The sequence below is a fragment of the Microchirus variegatus genome (assembly GCF_963457635.1).
Source record: "Microchirus variegatus genome assembly, chromosome: 5".
Lineage (NCBI taxonomy): Eukaryota > Metazoa > Chordata > Actinopteri > Pleuronectiformes > Soleidae > Microchirus > Microchirus variegatus.
In genome coordinates this window covers 15448312-15469630 of record NC_139806.1, presented here as the reverse complement: position 1 = coordinate 15469630, position 21319 = coordinate 15448312, and the positions used below count along the sequence as shown (strand labels likewise).

The 21319-nt window shown below is 42.7% G+C and overlaps 1 protein-coding gene across 1 annotated transcript; it reads right to left on the bottom strand.

The window, feature by feature from the left end:
• Positions 1-275: 275 nt before the first annotated feature.
• On the bottom strand, positions 276-19654 carry LOC310927259 (paired box protein Pax-3-like; the record flags this gene model as incomplete). Its single annotated transcript, XM_083889553.1, has 11 exons — positions 276-399; positions 493-618; positions 1762-1790; positions 5228-5491; positions 8321-8541; positions 8653-8818; positions 9403-9602; positions 18015-18152; positions 18274-18403; positions 18796-19031; positions 19570-19654. 11 exons carry the CDS (start codon positions 19652-19654, stop codon positions 276-278), a joined length of 1719 nt encoding a protein of 572 aa, XP_083745679.1.
• Positions 19655-21319: the final 1665 nt, after the last annotated feature.

Genomic DNA, 21319 nt, shown 5'->3' with positions numbered 1-21319 from the left:
CTGCCATTGACCCACACTTCTCCATGTTTCCACCCGTCTCTCAGATCATCAGAGGCAGCTGCCTCTTCTGGCCGGCCTGCTCGCGTGAGATTTCTGATTGTCAGATGGAATTGAGGCAGATTGGGGGTGGGGGGGGGGGGAATGAACATGCTACAGGTTTTTTTTTTTGCAAAATCAGTAACAGGTCTTGCCTGAGTAGGCTGCACTGACGTTTTTCTGGCTTAGTGACTGTCAAAACATCATGCTCTCCCCTCTCTCTCCAGAAAGCGTGTGGCTCACATGCAGCTCTCCTCTTCAAAGTAAAACCCCTCTGCCATGTGGCCTGTGTTGAATTGTTGTTTAGATGACTGCCCAGTCATCATGGACTCCTCGTAGGGGTCCTTTTTCTCCTCGTCGCCGCTTATGAAACATTTGAAAAGAGTCATAGCAAGGAAGGAGTAGAAGACCATCACAAACAGGATGTAGAAGTAAGCGTTGTCATAATAAGTCTACCTGGAGCTGGAGGTGGTAGATGCTGGACTGCCGCTGGACACGGTGCTCAGTGTGCCGCTGGAAACAGTCGCGTTGGTCTCGTGCCCATTGATATCAGCGCCTGTGTCCTCCAGAATCTGCTGGCATCTGGAAAGTAGAGAAAGCAGGAGGGTCCTGTTCATGTTTTTCATATTAAAAATGTTGAAGAAGTTAAGAAGCGCTTGGCAGAAGTAGATAGAAAAAGGACCAGGGCTACTGAGAAAGGATCACAGACGGAAAGTGTGAGAGGCAAGCACTCAACCACTTTAGGAAAGGCACGCTGTGAGTCATCCACCCACTCTTGAAGAGACTTGATAAGGTTGTAATTCCACGATAAAGCGCATTGCTTTTAAGCCACGAGGGCTGCAGCCAAACAAATCATAAAAGCACAACTATTTGAAAATAATTTGTACAAAGATGTTTAGAATTTTGATATCACGAGACATTCTGGCTCAAAATATTCTCTAAACCTCCCCTTTTTAGCTGTTTTTCTGATGTGAAACTTCTCTCCCCCCCTTTCCTGTCCTCTTTGTGCTTCTTCCTTCACTTTCAATTCAACGGCTTGAAAGATGCAGAGACGCTTGGATTATTGTCAGCTCCGGTCAAGTAGTCTACTCATTTCAAAGAGTGGTGAGGTCAGAGGTTAAGTTGTCTCCAGTGTGTTGCTGCTTGACTGACACTCCGCTCTTTGGCTTTTCACTGATTGTGCCTTACAAGTTGAGCAGTTGTTAAAAAGAAATGTTTGTTGAGAGCAGAGAAAATAGTGAAATGTGATCTGGCTTTGATATCATTGATATTATCACATTGGACACAGAAACTGAGCATAATGACATGCAAACAAATGCATTCACACCCACTTGTGTGCATTTTCTCTTGTGCATACGTGACAGAATGACATGGACAGCTGTATACCTGATCCCTAAACCTCCAGGAGGAATGATGGAAAAAAAAAATATATCCAGTGTTGATATATGTAACCTTTGGAGGAGTCTGCCCAACTGGGTGAACAGTGTTTTTGTTTCTGCTTGGCAGCGAGAGCCAAAAACCCTTTGAACCCTGTATGATCATGTCAGTGACCGATGTCCCAGTGTGTCTCTAAGCTGCTGTGGTTGTATAATTTACAGCAGCTCTGCTTTAGTCATTATGGGGTGTGAAGGAGCCCCCAGGGAGCAGGAATTTGTCCAAAAGCAGGGTTTGTAAAAGGGGGATATATTTATGATTTAGTGTTTCAGGAGGGAGCACGAGGTGTACAGCTCACGGGGAGTGTAGGTGTATGAGCACTAAGAAAGAAAGAAAGAAAGAAAGAAACAAAGAAAGAAAGAAAGAAAGAAAGAAAAAGAAAGAAAGAAATTAAAGTATGCCTTAAATGTAATTGTTAATTACTGTAGTTGTGTCTTTTTTCTAAGTTATGTTATTGGCCTCAAATGTGCCAAATTTAAAGCTGCAGTACGTAACTCTTGCTGATTGTAGTTGGATGTTATTATTCTGCCTGTGCTCTTTGTGAAGATAAACTATTTAATATCGTTAGCCTAATAGCATAATTGCCCATGTTGTTTTTTTGGTAATTGTGATATCTGCCTAACTTTACCAATGTGATTGCTAAAAAATTAGTTTTTTTTCTCGTTTACCGAAAATGTTCAAATAGGACTTAGGCAACTATGCTATTAGGCTAACGCTATGAATTGTATATAAACTCTGTCAAGCAACAAGACTTAAATCAGACTTGACTGAGGGTATATTTGTGTGTATACAGCAGCAGCACAGGGGTGGACTGGGACAAGAAGCATTTATCCCATTCAGCAACTGACTGTTTGTTTGTTTGTTTGTCTGTTTGTTTGATTGTTTGTTTGTTTTCAAGCAGTAGAATTTCTGACATTTTCAGACATTCATGGGCTCATCTTTGTGTTTTCAGGCCAATCCACTTGACTGTGCCTCTGTCTGTCTCGACATCAAACAAATCACTTCCTGTGTGCAGTGCAGGGTTATAGCCAGGCAACACAAGATATATACACTGAGATATTATACTGGCTTTTAAACACATTGTTTGTATATAAATATTAACCATGTGGAGCATGAAGTGTAGCTGCAGCCCTGTTACCCCATAAATGACGCCTTCTCACGGTCACACACGTCTTCATTTTTATATACTTTATTATAAATAGTAAATAGTGCTGTACTGTACACAAAACGTATTACAACAAACTGATTTTGATGCAGTTGTAAATGAAAATTATACAGAAAAAAAAAAAAACACGAGTAATGAACATTGTGTAAGACTTACCGATGCACTTATACATAACACTGAAACACTAAATAAATAAGAAATGGAACTAATGTTTACAAGTTCCTGATAAAAACTAATTTAACACATGCCAAAAAAAAAAAAAAAAAAAAATACTGTCAAACTGAATAATGTATTCACTGGCAGAGATTTTTTTTTTTTTGGCTCGATGACAACACAACGATGCATTTGCTGTTATTCAGCACTTGATGATTTCCCCTGATTGAGCATGCAACCCAGAATTTTACAACATAAAAAAAGAGCGAGCATGTTACTAAGGATATGATCTGGGACATGTGTTCTGTGTTCATTTATATGAGGTATGAATGTATTGCACTTTCTTTGGGTTGCAGTAATTTCACTGTATGACTCCACGCCGCCTCAATCCAGGCCCTCCTCTTCCCGGTGTGGTCGCACTTCTTTTTTCTTTTTTTTATATATATATCCAATGACATTTACAGGAATCACATTGACGTACAGTTAATATCATTAATCTAAGACATTGTGGTGAAGAAATCCTCAGAAGAACATTGTGGCTGAGCGCAGCACATTTTCACCGTCCATCTTTTTTGATAACATCAGCCATAAGAATCCACTCCGTATCAGGTTTGGCTCCAGAAGCCAGGGGGCGCTTACAAAGTCCGCCTCAACTTGCATCTCTGCCACTTATTACAATAACCAAACGCAGAATCTTGAATGTATTTACTTCCCTCTCCCCACCCCTCTTCTTTTCCTCTTTCAGCACGGACAATGAACCTTGCTTGCTACTTGGAGCATGACGTGACGCATAAGCAAAGCGAGTGCCAGGTAACAGGAGATGTTGCGCCTTTGGTCATAATTATTCCAGTCCACCCCCTCCATCGCCGTCACTTAACGTCCATCTCAATTGATTTCCTTCCTTGCTGAAGGAGAACACTGAGACTTTACCCACCCAACCTCTCTCTCTCTCTCTCTCTCTCTCTCTCTCTCTCTCTCTCTCTCTCTCGCTGTCCTCAGGGCTGGGACTGTTTGGCAAAGGCAGTGAGTGGGGGTGTTCTCTGGAGATGAATGTCAGACTGGCCCGGAGAAGCCTCCTGCTCAGGCCATGTTGGGGGCTTCATATAATGAAAGGCACCTGAGGAGGACAAGGGAAGACAGACAGAGGGTTAAAGAGATTTATTTTTCCTTTTTGTTTAGTTCCAACTGTGCCGTAGACGGAGAGAGGCAGTGAGAGCAAGTGAGGATAAAAAATGTCTCTCCAGGTTAAATTATTAAACTGAAGAAATAAAAACAACAACGTGGAGCTTTAGGAATGGACATGCGTGGACATTCTTTGAACTTTATGTGGTTGGCAAAAACTAGCCTGAGTCTATAGAGCTTTAAAATATGAAATTCTTTAAACTGGCAGAGCATAAACTCAGTCTCCTTGTATGAACTGGTCTGGATTTTTGACATTTCTCACTGTCACGGCTTCTTTTATTATTTCTGTGCAGAGTGTCCAGGCCAATGCATGCATGCAGTAGTAATTGGACCCCCCAGTAACATTATTTGGGTGTGTTAGTCCAACTTTTAACAATTTGATTTAGTACAATTGCAGTCGGAGTAGCGTGTTTACATGTATTTTGAAAGTCCAGTTTTACTCGGACTAACACAATGATTTGTGTGGTTTTTTTTTTCTAACGTCATGTAAATGTACCGAGAATCTCTATTCAGCTCTGCTCCACTGATTAATAACATCACTAAATCTGACCTCCAGTGGGACACATGGTTCTAATCCTGGTCTGCCAAGGGCCATAATCCCCCCCTGTTAAAAAAAAAGCCCCTTACCCTCCCTTTATACATACACCTACATGTCTGCGCTCGCATATACACATACACACATGCACACGTTTCACCAAACCCACAAAAGATCTACACGGGTCTCTCCCAGGACCAGCTAAATTAATGACATCAAGATGTTGCCACTGATGGGCCAGTCAGCATGTGGCGGTGTACCTCACATCAGACCCAACGACACACACCGCTCTGACCAACATGCCCCCTCCCTCCTGTCAAACATGCTTTGGGAAGTGGCTCCTTTCATTAAGGGAGCTATCTTTATTACACGGGGTCATTACATGGCTAAGTGAGGTACACTAAGGATTTGATGGGCAAGCTCATCACACGGGGTCATGAAAGGACAGGGAGTGGAACCGCGTGTGTTGGGAAATGACCTGGATCTGCCTCTGCAGTGGGCCATGTGGACAGTGCAGTGATGGTAATGTAAACTGAGGTAACCTGGCCACTAGCACACTTTCACTTATATGTAATTTCATCACATCGCTGTGTGATTTGAGAAGCTCGCTCATCAGAGGGGGTCTGTGCAATTAACGTGGGTTGAAAATCCAAGTGTCCAACAAGGGCAGAGGTTATAGAAGGACAACCGCACAATCAATTACATATCATTTCCAAACGTACCTTGCTCTGACTGTACTGCCCATACTGGTAGGATGGATGGTGGTCCACAGCGTAGGCGGGGGAGGTATAGGAAGGTGGGCAGTAAGACTGGGTGCTGGGAAGGGTGGGCATACTGGTCAGGCCTGGTAGAGTCTCCAGTCGTTGGGAACCATGACAGCTGGCAGCCATGCCTCCGTTAGGCTCCAGGCCTCCGGTCAGTGGAGAGAGAGTGAAGTCACTCTGGGATTGATGTGGAACTCCACCTGGGTTCAACAGGCCCATGACCTGGGGGGGGGGAGGAATGGAGGATAAAAAGATGATTAGAATGGAACAAAATATGTATCTATATCTATAATGTTCCTGTTTTTTCCATAACATAAAATAAAGTAAAAAAATAAATAAAGTAAGTCAAGCTTTTCCACCACTTTGAGGTGAGCTTAAGTATTCTTGTTCATTGTAATCAATACTTTATCACTGGCTTCCCTCACATGTGGTTTCTCTTCTCTCTGCCTGACTGAGTGGAGAGCTGACATAAGCTAAGAAGATCAAACCTTCAGCCTACCAGTGGTTTTTGTTAGTCATTGTGTCAGAAAATGAACGGAGTCTTGACTTTTGTGAGATTGCGTTTGAAGAAAATAAAAACATTTGTGTGTGTGCCTTGACTGAAAGCACTGATCTCCTCAGACAAAATACACTTCTCGAAAAAATCTCGCTTTCTCTTCATTTCTGTTGTTGCCCCCAAATCACTGTATCCTTTGCGAGGCCCAGGTAAAGAGGGCACGGGGTCACACTTCTCTCATGTATGGATGTGTGTGTGTTTAGCAGTGTGTCTGGGTGTGTAGTAAGCATTTTTCGCTCTGATGTCAAGGTTGTAGGAGTATCAGTGACACACTGTGAACAGCTGCACATAGGTTTTGCGTGACAAGCGAAGTCATGAAAATGTCTAAAAAACTGAAGATGGAGAGAGCGACGGCGTAACACTAAATACCAAATCCAGTCGACCAAAAACAACAGCCAAAAAATTTAACTGAAAATGAATAAACAATGCTAACTGGCAGCATTTGTGCACAACTTCAGGTGTCTTTATTATGTGTGTCACATGGATCTGACCTCACACTAAATCATTATTTCTACTGCAGAGAATGCCTCCTGAACACAGTCACAATTCTAAAACAATAACATAACTATTATCTTTTTATTATTTCGTAGAGCAGATCAATAAATCCACACAAGACATTAAACTGTTAAATCATTGCCGTAAAGCCCTATATTCTATCGAGATCAAATGTTTATATCTATGCACTTTGTGTCTACAACCAAAACAGCAGCAGTTTCCCAATGGTGTGTCTGTTTTGAGGTTGTTCCGGGGATTAGGTCTCAGGGGGGTGCAAATCTCGGCCGCTCGCTTCCTCAGTGAGAAAGGATTGCTTTGGTATGCACCAGATCAGCAGTGAGACGCCCGAGTCACTCGGCACCGCGGGGAAACCGCAGGTCTGACTGCTGTTTAAAAAACAATGCTCACTGCTCAGACGAGAATATCAACTATCTAAAGGTGAATCTTGTCCGTATAAAACCTCAGTGGTGCTCTAACGTGACCATATCTGAAACCCCTGAATGGATAGAGATGAGTAGATTAGGTACAAGGAGCTTGTTTGACAAATTTGGATAACTCGATAATTCTGGGGACTGTTTTCCTACAAAATATACAACACATATATATATAACGTAGCTATTTGACCAAACTGAACCTGTAAAGTTTTCTAGGGGCCAAAAAAAAGGTCTTTATGTTTTAACGATCGACATCACAGCATTTAATCAGTTCTCATTTCTTTCCCCTTAATTAACTGAATATCAGGAAATTAATTCTATCCTTGAGAAAACTGTATTGCAATATACATTCAAACAGCGGCAATGAATATGTGAATTAAAAGAAATTAGCCAACAAAGTGAGTCATTTACATAAATTACACAGTTTGTTATGAGAGCAGAGACTACTTCATTCCAATCAATTAAGACACTGGAACGTTCTGTGATTGCAATTCCAGACGGTGAAAACATTCCAGGCACGCCGACCCTATGCAAGATGAGATGTCCGTTCTGTATGGAGCTGCCCATTAAAGTTAATGCTGAAACCATCCACGAGGCCACAGCACCTCTGGCCTCTTTATTGGAGTTTAAGTCACTCAGTGACCCCGTGGGTATGTGAACCCACGGCAATGTACTCTGTTACAGGACGGCAGCCGCGAGCAGGTTTGTTGTGCTGCTGCAAAGAAAGTGACTGGAGTGTAAATAATGACGAAGCCTAGTTGGCTAAAGTTCTCCTCACTCTCCTCCAGCTCCCTGAATGTATTTGTCCAATGAAATAAAAATAAATCCCAAACAATAATGTCAAAAGAGTAGACATGGTGAGAGGAAATGATTCGTCGGTAACCACAGCACCGATATCAAAAGTAGTCAATTATACCTTTAGCACCACCTTCCTCACTCACAGTGAGCCACAACAAAGCTTTCCTCTTTATTTCAACATACATACATCCTCAGGCATACACATACTAACAAACCTGCCTCAGGCAGGTTTTTATCTGTGCCTAACAGGAGTCTGAGATTCTCTCTCATGGGAATTAGTACCCAGCATGCATTGCATGTGGGCTGGTCACCCTTTGTGGCGGTTAAAAGCTTGTTATACGCCTGTTAGTTCATCTTCTGGGCCGGTAGGGAGCCACTGATGGACACTGATGACTGTGTAATCGACCATAATTGTCTTTTCAGTTTTGATTTGTGTCATCATTCAACATCCACACATCCATCCTCGGGTTCGGTCCCCCCTGCGACGTCGGAGACTGACGTTTGCCACATTTCGAATTCATCAAATAGCCCATCAGAATAAACAAAAATGAAAAGCGACCGTGTTTTTCAGCCTAACAAGATTTCATCAATGTCACCGCAATGTCACCTCCTCGGTCACAAAGAGGAGTCTGTTTGTGTGTTAGGTCCCCATATGGTAAACGGGCATCAATAACTAAACACCTCCTGTTTCCTGGCATGTGCGTTTTGTGTGCATATGTATATGTAGATGTAGACAGCGCAGAATTATAAAAATATGTATCGACATACCTGTGGTGAGAGGCTGTTGCCGATGGCGGGGTTTACAGTGTTGCTGTGTCCTGTCTGGGCCACAAAACTGTCCGAGTATCCTGAGAAACCGTGACGCCCGGAAGACAGGCAATACGCCGAGCTTGCATCCTGAGATCCTGCCGACGAGCTGAGCCCACTCTGGTGCATGGAGGTGGGCGGCAGCGGCTGTGGTCGGTGGACTGTACTGGGTTGCTCAGATGCTGCGGAGATTCAAATATTTGACATTGAATGAAGCACTTGACAAGGAAACAAAAAAAGCACATGGTTTTATACTCAAATAAATACATTTGTGTAAGTGTTGTTGAACCAACCTTGAGCTATAGAAGTAGGAGGGTAGGGGCTGTCGGACAGCTGATAGGGCTGCAGGCCTGACATGGCTGATGGGGGGAAACCACTGGGGATGAGGTGGTTAAAAGCCATGAGCTGATTGGCACCAGCTTGTTTCCTCCATCGGGCTCTTCTGTTGCTAAACCACACCTGTTAAGAGAGTTTATTTGTTTAATGCCACTGCTAAAAGTAGGAGAACAACATGGTCGTCTTTGTTTGTGATTGTGCTTGGGCCATATACATGTTATGGATGTGTGTTTTGGGTGGGTGGGTGGTTGGGTGAGGCCTCACTGTCCTCTTCTAAGGAGGCAAACTGATAGAGATCTTAACATCTGGAGCAGGCAGTTAAACCACAGACATTACATCTTTGTGAGAAACCACGAGTCACTAGGTTCAGATAATGCCAGAGGGCAGTTACAGCTGTTAAAGCCCATATTAGCGCATTATCTAAATGCGACATCTATTTTAAGATCTCTGCACAGCCCTTTTTTGCGGAGTCTGACAAAAATAAGAAGCCGCGGTTCATACACAGTGGATGCAGTGTATGTGCTGCTCTGTCTGTGAGTGCAGGGGCATAGGGGACGGGTGAAGGACACGTCTTATGGTTGTAAGAAATGCATGGTAACGTCCTCAGGCAATTTAACGCCCACATGACTCAAATCTGTGACAGATCGACACATTGCTCTGCTGGGGTTTGAGGTTGCAGACTGCGTATGTGTGTGAGTGTTTCTAACCTGAACTCGAGCCTCTGTCAATTTGGCCCGCTGAGCCAGCTCCTCCCGTGTGTAGATGTCAGGATAGTGTGTTCGTTCAAAGGCCCGCTCCAGCTCTTCCAGCTGCTCTGCAGTGAAGGTGGTCCGGCTACGGCGCTGCTTTCTCTTCAGGGGTAGTCCTGGCTCTGAGTCCACGTCGGAGCCCTCATCTGAGTGACTGGCTGAGATTGCAGAGGAAAGACAGAGTGTTACAATAACATTCAGAAGAGCATAACGGAGAAAGAATGAAACATGGATGTAAAAAGTGCCTCCATAGCCCGACCCGAGATAATAGATTATGCTGAGATCAACACATGGTGCAGAGCCACTTCAGACTGTGTCCTCCTGTTTCCCTAAACTCTTCAGTAGTTCCCGAGGAGAACAAAAGCCAGAAGCTGCTTGAACATGGATTAAAGAGGACCAGGTCCCTTCGGGGCGTCAATTTCCCTGGGACACAGAGTCTCCCTCAGTCTTAGTCATGCTGTGCACTATGCCAGTAGAGTCCCATAGAGAAGAGTAGGCAGCCTTTTGCAGGTGCTTCTTAATCTGTTTGTTCAGTTGAGGGTAGAAGAGAGTGACTGGGTGACTGAGAGACAGCTATTGAGATCTAATTCAGCAGAAGAAGGAAGTCAATGAAGGCGTGAGACTAGAAACAGAGGACCATTGCTGCATTTCAGGATGGAGGTGACCCATCTATTAAATAATGATTAGGGTCCAAAAACTAGCGTGACAGCCTGCTTTTGTCCACCACGGCATGTCTGCAATCCCCCCATCTCGGCATACTCGGTCACAAACAAGCATCTGCTACGTCTGGGCTGCAGGCTTTCACTCAATAAAAGTAGTCTATGACAATGTGTCAAACACAGATGGATACAAGAAACAGAGAGAGAAAGAGTTGCAGAGACTACGCAGCAAACACCTTTGCTGAGGGAGTGGAAATGAGAGTCAAGGTGTAAGCAACACAAAAGGCTTCAGCCAAGGACAGAAGCACGTCTGTCTCCACAGACTGCTCATTCGACTTCTCCCCTGCAGATTTAAAGATTTAATTAAAAAGTGCCAAGTCAGTCATGGAGGGGGGTACAGGGGATCTCCCCTTGCCTCTGGAGCCAAGCAGGAAATGTTTGTGTTGGTTGCCAGTGTGTGTTTGACCAGGCATTACACACAGATTTGGTCTCTGGGAATGTTTCTGCGCTGGAGACTGAAGATTATGACGCTGAGAAGACCTCTTTATTACAGATGGGGTAAGTAAGAGCACAGCTAAAAACTAAACAAAACAAAACAGGTGACAGGCAAAAGCTGCCCCAACCCTGGAAGAATCTAACTCTTTTATCACTTTTATTATTGTACTGTTTGTAATGCAGTGTGCTCCAGAAATTTGATTTACTTATTTCTAACACATTCTGAGCAGAACAAATCACAATTGGGAGAAACAGCCTGGTAAATGGTGGGGTAGTGAAGGACCAGAGACAGGAAGACACAGACAAAGACAACGATGGCACAGAAATAAAAAGATTCCTGATGGAGGGAAGGAGAGCTCATAAAACTCCTCAGAGGAGAAAGCTCCCTACTGGCACTGTAACTCATGTTAACTGCAGGGTGGGGGTGGATCTCTACTTCTTTGCCCCCTTTATTTCTGTCTTTCTCTCTCTCTCTCTCTCTCTGTCTTTCTCTCTATCGCCCTGTTTATTATTAGTAACTACAGAGAAAACACTCTGTCACAGACTTCGCCTTAATGGCAAATGACAGTGTTGCTTTTGTCATCTTCTGGCTTGCGTTTTCTCTTTTGCACTCTCGCTCTCTCTCTCGCTCCCTCTCTCCCTCTCCCTCTCCCTCTCTTTGTTTTTCTTCCTTTTAGAAATGATATGGCCAAGCCTTTGTATCTTAGCAGGGAAAAGCCTGTGGCAGGGCCAGGACTCTATTGGACGAATTACCACGCTCCATCTGTAGGAGCCATCAGTGACGCCCGGGCCCGCATTCACGGGCCTGTCACCTGCCCAGCAGGGGAGAGGGGGGGACTTGTGGGTAGGATGGGGGCTGAGGGCCAGGAGATGAGTGGGGGAATGAAGGGTGGGAGGGAAAACGGGGGCACAAAGGGGTCCGGAGAAGGGCTACTGGGGGCTGTGGAGGGGCACAGCAGGGGAGCACCCCTTCATCCCCTCCCTCCATGGCCTGAGGGGCACCAAGTTGGGGGGATGGGTAGAGTTGACATGAAGAGGAGATGGGAGGCTGAAGGCACCTGAAGAAGATGATGGGGAAGGGGTGTGGAGTGCCAAGCGCAGCAGAATGGGGCGCTGGTCACTCTTAAAAGTGGGACCTGTCGCTTCCAGCTCATCCATTCACTTTTCTTCTCTCGCTCTTTCTTTGCTCATCAGTCGCTGCATCCACGTCTTTGACGTTTCTCAAAATGAGGCCTGTGTGCATGTGGATCAGGTTTTAATGCACGCTGATGCAAAAGCAGACTTGTTCCCACACATTACCCGCAACAAACGACAGAAGAGGATACTTAACAAAGGGAGGCCTTGACCTCCTTACTTAAACACCCAAATCAAATTTTACGCTGCAGCTAAAGCACTAGGGAGCTGAAGCTCCTGCATAGCCACTCACAGTTTGGCTGCAGCTCTGACATAAATCTTACTAAAGAGATAGATTATTATCCTTCAAGTGAAAATTGCAGCTGCTCTGGAATTATCCATACAGCGGAAGTTTGCAAACAAGCAAGATATAGGGTAGTAAATTAAATACAAGGTAGTAAAATAGATAGTATGGAATTTAATAGTAATAGTGTGTTTATATGCCTGTACACAAACAACACAGACATTCAGGAAGGAGCAGAAAGCACCACGGACCCCACACTCAAGGCAAACAGAACAATTCATTGATCAAGAGAGAGGAAACCGACAAGCAGGGAAGATAAACTCCAGAGGGTCACAGATGTGAACCTTGGGAACGTCCAGTTACATTAGCTTCACGTACAAAAAAAAATCAAGTGAGGATTCTAAACTGGGAGAGGTCGACTACTCTTGTTTACCACACTGGCTAGGACTTGCCTTGATAAGCATTCAGCCCCCTCCCACCTATTCCTGAAATGTTAATATGAAGAGACATGCACATGCACACACACATGCATGTATATTAACACACAAATTGTTTTTTAAAAAAAAGAAAGCGGTGGAAAAAGTGACAGTGTTATATTAAAATCGAAATACTGTACAATCAGAGTTGATTTTAACGCAATGGAAGGAGGCAGGAAATGGGTTGATGATTAAAAATAAAAAACAGAAGGGATCAGGACGCCACGGTGAGATGGAGAAAGAGAAGCGGAGCATATGGGGCAGTTTATAGTCTTGTCTTGGTAGGGGCTGGCTGGCCCTTCCTCCAGAGGCTGTTAATAGAGAAGGTAATTGAGCTGGTGACATGTGTTTGCAACACAAAACAAAGGGCAGAAGAGACAAATGAACTAGTTATTTGCCCAGGGAAGTAGATCTGGCCCTTTCAGGCCACAGAGCACAGAGCGAGTGGGCCACTGAATAATATAGTGGCATGCCACATAGAGCCAGAGCGAGCAGATGCACCAGAGGAAAAGAATAGTTAACTGACAGCTTATGGGCTCAGCTGGGGTTAACAGTTGAGGGGAAAAATGGGAGTGAGTGGGCTGCTCACTTGACTTGCTAAAAAGCCCCCAGGAACCTGCAGCTGCCTAGGAAAGGATTGGGGGGGTGCAGATATAGAGTGAACGAACGAGATGATGATGTGATGGACAGAAGAAAATGGCATGAAAGAGCACAGGAGGCTGGTACTTAACGGACAAAGAACGAGCCGCCGATATGACGCTGAAAGATGTATCTCTGTCTAATATTGCTGAAGTGACAAAAAGCCACAAATGGCCCTACGCGGCTATTATGTGTACCCAGTGTGGGGCAGTTATTATTTAGTTCCACTGTGGTGCAGTTAGGTGACAGTTTCACGGTGGCATTTCCACCCTTAGGGCAGGGACAAAGCGACTGCACCGAGCCCACGCAGGGCTGCAGCAACAGGCTGGGCAGCCACACGTTCCAGTCAAATGAAGACTAACCAGCAAAGATCCACCAAGTCCTGTTAGCAACCAAACCACTACTCCCTTATTCAGAATAGTGAAGTCAAAAACGCCGCAAAATGGAAGTTCACGTCGAGTAGACCCCCGTTTCTTTTGTGTGACATCCCATAATTAAAAAGCGTGTCAGTACCCGGTGTGTTTTTTTTCAAACATTATTATAACCTCCTTTTCCTGGGGCCTGATAGTTTTAACAGTGAAGTGACCCTGGGTTAGCCCCTGACCTTTTCACAGCTACTGCACAGCAGCGCTGCAGTGAAAAAAGGCATCACCACTGACCCTGGAACAAAAACTTCACAGACACTCAGCAGAGAGAGAGAAACCACCGTCACATTCCATGCAGTTTTCTTACCCTACAAAAACTCAGAAAATGTTCAATATTATTTTTGGTATTGTGAGCTTTGCATAACTAGTATTACAGTGGGAATACAAATGTTTGCACAGATTTATACAAATCTGTATCACTGAACAAAACATCCTTATTCATCCTGAATTTCTGCTCTTTTTTTGGTGGATTTTTTTTTTTTTTTTTTTGTACCAGAGAGCAAAAAAGACATTAATCAAAACAGCAAAAGAGTTGCACTGGCATGTCCATAATGTGCAATGTGCTGGATGAAACAACTCCACAAAAACTGAGGCTAAACAAAGTTAAGTGATTGACAACGCTGTCTGGCTTTACTCAATTAACTATCCCATTGTGCTTCTCTTTGCAGAGTCCTCTTGCCCCCGACCCTTTTCTCCTCACACCCCTTTATCCTCCCCATCACAGAGTTTTGCTTGGCTAATACTTCCAAGGAAATAGAGAGCTCTTTTTCTGCCGGGGCTCCTCTCCTTGACCTTCCATTGCTCACTGCTTCTCTTTCAGTCACTTCACAGTGTCTTTGGGGTTAGTGGGGAGAATGTGGAGAGTACATCAGCGCCAAAGGGGCCGGCTCAGGGCAAGACCCTAGCCCATTACTTCAAAGTTGGCCTGCATTCATTAATTGTCCTTTGAATTAATATTGGAGGATCACAATGTGGGTGCCAACAGAGAAAGAGGCTTTAATGAAGCATAGAGTCTGTATTCAGTTGCAGATCAGCCAGTGTGGGTTTTTTTTTTCTTTATCTTTTTTTTATATAAACAGTGAGAATCGTGCCAACAGAAAATGTCCTATCTATCTATCTATCTATCTATCTATCTATCTATCTATCTATCTATCTATCTATCTATCTATCTATCTATCTATGAAAAGAGTGCTGGCTGTATACTGGGCTAAACTCATAAACATTATTTACACATGAAAAAAACAAACAGATATAGATAACAATATACAGTAAATATTCCCAATATCCAGTCCTGAGAGGAAAATGGAGATGTAGCTGAAGTAAACATTCCTTTGAGTTCTGTCTCTCCTTTCAATAGTGGAGTAAATCTTTACGTTATTCACCGTGGAAAAGCAGGGATCCCTGACTAGAAAAACAGCGTGTATGTATCTCTGAGTTTACAGCTGTGGTTACACTGCCATGCTGCTAGGTTACTTATTCTCCCTGTGTGTGTGTGTGTGTGTGTGTGAGAGAGAGTGAGTGAGAGATATCCATTTATATAAATATATATATTCATGTGTGTCTCACGAGAGTAGAAGTTATGAAACCTCTAAATTGGATTAAATGGCTCAGATGTGGCAGCTGCGTGTGGAAATCCGCAACCCAACGTTCATCACTTTATCCTATCAAATACACATTTCATTTTTTTTCTCCACCGCTTTACAAAAGTCTACATGCAAATATGATCGCTCTGCCGTCCTTATATACGACGCTAAATACTCTGTACTACTAAATCCGTGCCAAAGTCGCAGGGAGCCACTAACCCAGTTTATTTACACAAACAAAGTCCTACTCAGCTCCTTCGACAAAAGCAGCTAAATCTTTCATGTTTTGTCAGCACTTGATTCCTCCTGTCCTTCTGGCTATTCGCCTGCCTCCGGACAATAGGGGAAGGAGAATGGCAGCAGATTGTTGGAATGCACCTCAATGAAACCAATTATTACATGTTGACTGCGTTCACCATGGCAGATTTGAAAGAACTGGGCTCATTCAATTTGGCACCGCGGGACTCCCTTTAAAGAAAAGTTATCCCTTTGACTGTTTGTATTTCTGAGCTTTCTTTTTCCTCTTCTGCTTCTTTCTCCCCTTCATCACCCCACTGCCATAAATTGATCCTGTGAGAGTGGCTACTCCTCTTTTATGACTTTGGCCACTTTAATTAGTTAAATGAGGCTAAAGTGCTAACAGCAATAAATAGATTTAGGGATGTTGTTTATTAATTCAGTCCCAGTGAGAACTAGGTATTGGCACCACTGGGTTATTCCGAATTTCTGGTTAAAAGAAATGACATTTATGAGGAAAATGTGATAAATGACATGAACAATTCTTTCAAGCATTGCTCAAGCATGTGTGTTGTTGAGAGTCTCTTAACTCAGTCCATACAAGTCGATGTAACAACTTCGAATCAGATCCATCCCAGCAGCAAACATCCTTTTCCCACAATATTCCAGCTACTTGCTAATGCCATGCAGACCTGAGGCTGCCCAGTTTACTTTATCCCACAAACCTTAGCAGTCCCTTTCCCAGACAAATAAATCTAAATGAGTCAGCTTTGATCTTAGCACTTAAGGAAAGCCAACAATAGTGGTAGAGGAGAAAGGGGCAGAGAGCAACAGGCCTCTCTCTGACACAACAATAGCCTCTGCAAACACCTACTTAATCAATATTTGGCCAGAAGACACTCTCCCAGTCCCCAAACCAGCCTTTTCACATTCTAATGAGGTGCTATAAAAGAGAAAAACAACAACAACTTCCACAAAGAGACACAAGAATGAAATAGTGATGTTCTGTATATCATTGAGGGAAAGTGTCCCAGAGCCTTTTATATGCAGGGGGTCACCTATTTTATGTAAAGCAGCTTGTTATTTGTTTTTGTTGCAAATAAATAAATAAATACAGATAAATAAATAAAATGTGTTTGTTTTTAAAAATTGATTTTAGCAACAGGTATAAAATTAAATGAATGAAATTCACAAAAATCATTACTTTCTACATATAAAGGTATAATTAAAAGAATTAACTAGCAAATTATTTATCCAAATGTATTCATCTTGAGTATTGATCAATCAGATTACTTCTAATTTTCTTTGTCCTTTACTTGTTTATGTGTATGGCGCAGAGAAGATGTTTGGGAGTATATTGGGAGTGGGTGAGGAGAGGGAGAGGGAAGTGCCCACAGACTGCATGAATGTGTGCGCCCTAGGCGGAAAGGAAAGGGGCGGACTTTTGACTGAGATGAAAGTGGAGAGAAATAAAAGGTTTGGATTTAATCTAGTGGAGAGAAGGGTTTCCCTGCGCCCACTGGCTGAACGCGTCATGCTCACTGCTCAGAGACTGTGTCTAAAATGCTCCGTGCGCAAAAGCTCTGGCACCGTTCGATTTGCTACACGAGGCCTGATGTGAATGGAACACATTTCAGACAACAACAACAAAACAAAAAAAATCCCCAAACACATTGAGAAATAAATGTGTTAACTTAATGTTTATATGTTTAACGTTATCATCTCTGTAAAGATGGACAGCCTCAAATCCAACCAAAGACAAAACAATGAATACAAATCTGCGCGTTATTACGCGATGGTGCCAAACGAAAAAGAAAATTTTCTAGAAGTATTTTAATTAATAATTACCTATGGACCGTTTTGTGTCTCCAACAGCAACATTTCCCTTTGAGGAAAACACTCCTCTTCGCTCCACAGTAGATCTTAACTCAACAGGTGTTTGCCTGCAGTCGGAGCAGTTCCCCCCATTTTTCTGTCTGAATAATAAACTGTAAACAGTGTGCAAAGCTGATTGGCACTTTTTGAGCTTTCTATAAACCAGGTCGCTTTTGGCCTATTGGTGTCCCTGAATAATTCATCGCTCATTGCGGGTTCATAATGTCTTTTCTCAGCCTTTTGTCAGTGCACTTCTCTCTCCCTTTCTTTTCCTATTTTGAAAGGTCTTGGCGTCTTTTTTATTATAAACACAACTCAGCCGCTCACTGGAGCTTGGCTTTTGTGCGCGTCAAACTGAGGTGCGAGTTTTCAATGGACTCTCCCCGCTTTGTCCAGGGCGAAGTTCATCCCCAAGTGTCCGATTGAGTGTAAAGAGTGCAAAAAAAGTTTATCAAGCTTGAAAGTTAGACAAATGTTTGATTGTCGACTTGTTAAATCTCCAAAAACCTCAATTATGTGCAGTTTAACCAAAACTCCACGACAGATTACATGTTGTACCATTATTTCATGGCTCGTTTTTTTTAGTAACGAAAATTGTCATAATTGTAATAATTATTGCCACAACTACCAAGGACAAGTCTTCACACCTGCAGCCTTTGGCTGATAAAACAAAACCATCTCGGAAATAAAACAAAGCACCAACCCCAAGCAGTTTGAGCATTCTCTGCAAAGACACACAGTAAAATGATAAATGATGGACTTACATCTGTCTCCCAGGATGCCGTCGATGCTGTGTTTAGTCCGTGGTTCGTTTTCCTCCATCTCCCTCTTCACCAGTTCTTCATCCTCATCGTCACCAACTCCGCCGAACTTGGAGCGCATGATGCGACTGATTGCGCTCACTGAAGGAAAACAATAAAAAAAATGTTATATTTTTGCCATTTTTATATGTTCTAATATATTTTATTTATTTCTTTTTTTAGATCTTCCCAGTGACCACTCTTCCCCAAAGCCGTCTCTAACCTGAGGGAATGTTGTTCCTGTCGCAGATGCCATCTTTCAGCAGTTTGTCCCTGATTTCCCAGCTGAACATGCCCGGGTTTTCTGTCTTGTACTCTTCGATTCTCTTGTCCACCTCTGGGGTAGCGGTTTGCTATAATGACAGGGGAATAAAAAAATATGTTTAAAATACTTTTGATTTAACGATTTTGATCATTTTCGAACAAAATAATCCACAAAAACATTTCTTATTTGCCGTTTTCGGGATTTAAAAATGCAGCACCATGACTCAAATGTGTACAAAAGGCCATAAAGTAATACTTGTATTAATTTTGCATTTTACATTTTATAAGGCACAATTTAATAATGACTTCATAGCCAAACATGTTAAATTAAATGAAGGCTTAATGAGGTTGTGTGTTGCCAGATAAACAAAAAATCAGAAGATAAATAACTGTACTATTATTATTATTGTTATTATATTACATATAACTACTGTTTTCTTCGTGTTTTAATATTTAAAAATGCAGGCTGTATTCCTCTCACCTTTGGCTTGCTGCCTCCGATGGCCCCCGGCCTGATGGAGCCTGTCTCCTGGTACCGGCAGAGGATTTTGGACACGCAGCCGTGGGACACTCGCAGCTGACGCGAGATGACGCACGGTCTGATTCCGTGGTGGGCCATCTCCACGATTTTGTGTCGGATGTGGTTGGGTAGAGGTCTGCCGTTTATGAAGACACCACCGAGCTGGTTGACCCGACCCTGTCCTAACGGAGTGGAGACTGCGCACAAGTGCACGGTGTTCAGTTAGTAGAGCATTACATGAGTGTTTATTATTAATATTAATAATCTGTTTAAAACGCATGGACAGGTGACGCACGTGAAAAATTGTGTTTTCTGTGTCATATGTCGATGTGATGTGAAGTTATTTAAACTGCGTTTAAATTTAAATTTAAATACACATTTCAACTTTTGTCATTGTTAATTTTCCCAGTAGAAATTATGCACTTGATAATACTTGCAAAGTAAAAACTAACATAAAAAATAAAAGACTGGTGCATTAAACATTTTAAAAAACAAACACCAATATTTAACTTCATACACATTTAAATTGTCTTAAAAAATAAGAGGGATAATCTGTCAAAATATTAACTTTAAACGTTCTCGTCTTTAGAATTGCATTAAAACACGGGTTTAAATTAGTGGTTGATAGTAATTCTGCGCCTGGGAAAGCTTTGCTCAACTTTTCTTAAAGTTTTATTAACTTTATTTCCTGAAAGTGTGCGCTCGCAGCAACCGGTGGTGACGGCGTCTTCTTACCTTCCAGAGAGTATCCACCCCGCGGGTAATTCTGGTGAGGACTCGGTCTCATCATTCTCGGTAAACCTCCCGCGAGCGCTGTCATGACTCTAGAATTCGAGTCTGTGCGGCTCCGCGTTGCTCTTAATCCCGACTAAATGGCTGTCGTTGGTTGCCGTGTTTCGCCTTCTTTAACCGACTTGGCGATGCAGCCAACAGGTTGCTCCGACGCCTGGAGAAAGCGTGAGGAGTCCGTGTGGAGGAGCAGCTTGGCTGGGGTCCAGAGAAGAGCTGGATGGATGTGAGAGCAGGTGAGAGATGAAATAAGGGGAGGGGGGTTAAAAAAAAAAGAAGCAGGTCGCTGAAAGTCCTGCGAGGATGGGAGAGGATGGTTTGAGAGGATGGATGCCAGTCAAATATTTTATCTGTGGACGCTGTCCCCTCTGATTGGTCAACGACCCGGACGTTGTGAGGCTGGAGGAGCTTTGTGATTGGACGACACGAGCTCCCTTTATGTTTGGATTGACCTCAGGAGGTCAGCCTTTAATAATAACAATTACATGAATACCTGGGGGGATAAAGATTTAATTCTTATTGTATAAGGGTTAGGGTTAGTATGTATGTAAGAGGCCTGTTTATGGGCTTTATGTGTTTGTGAATGATATGTAAACAGAAAAGTGCAGGTTGATTTTAAAGGAATATTATATGTTTATTTGACATTTTGTTAAAGGTTGCATTTAGGCAGGGCACACACACACACACACACACACACACACACACACACAGATAGTCTTCTCAGGACACTTCACTGACTACCATTAATTTGGACAATTACCACTAACCTTAACAGTAATAATTTAATGCTTAACCATAACCTTAACATAACTTGGTCTACACGAGGACTAATTGTCCTGACTGGTCACTGGTGTTTATGCCAGAAAAGGTCTTAAATTAAAGTACACACACACACACACACACACACACACACACACACACACACACACACACAGTTATAAAGTTATATATATATAAAGTTGCAAACACCAAATTGCTTTTACCCTACGTTATTATTATTTTTACCATTATCATCATCATCATCATCATCATTATTATTATTATTGGCACATTTTCGCATCGAAATAATGGGAAAACTGTTGTGTATACAATCGGGTGCTTGCCTCGCGCTCAATTTTGTGCAGTATTCTCCAACATAATCCACATTATTCAGAGAAAAAGACATCAACAGGATTATTCTATAATTATTATTGTAGAATTATTATGACTATTCTTATGATTGATATTATTATTATTACCACTACAGCCGTTAATCAGCATATATCCATTACATGTGTTATTGCACACACTGTTTGTGTGTATTGAAATACACACAAACAATCGAGACAAAAGTCTCGATTGTTGTAAAAAAAAAAAAAAGTTTTTTTTAAGGAAGCGTGGATACAGGAATGACATCTAAAATACGGTATAATGTTTTTTATATTTATTATCAATTATCGAGTGAGAATTCACCATTAATGACTTATATAAGAAATAAACTTCCGAGGGAGTTTTTTCTTTCTTTCTCACAGACAATGGGGGAATTCTCAGCGTTAAGATGAGCATCTATTTTCCTCCGCACGCACACGCACACACACACACACACACACACACACACACACACACACACACGGAGGTTTGTTGCGTGCATGTCGCAGTTGCATGAATGCAGCAATAGGTGCTGCTGAGACGCGTGGTCGAGCCACACGGCAGTGTA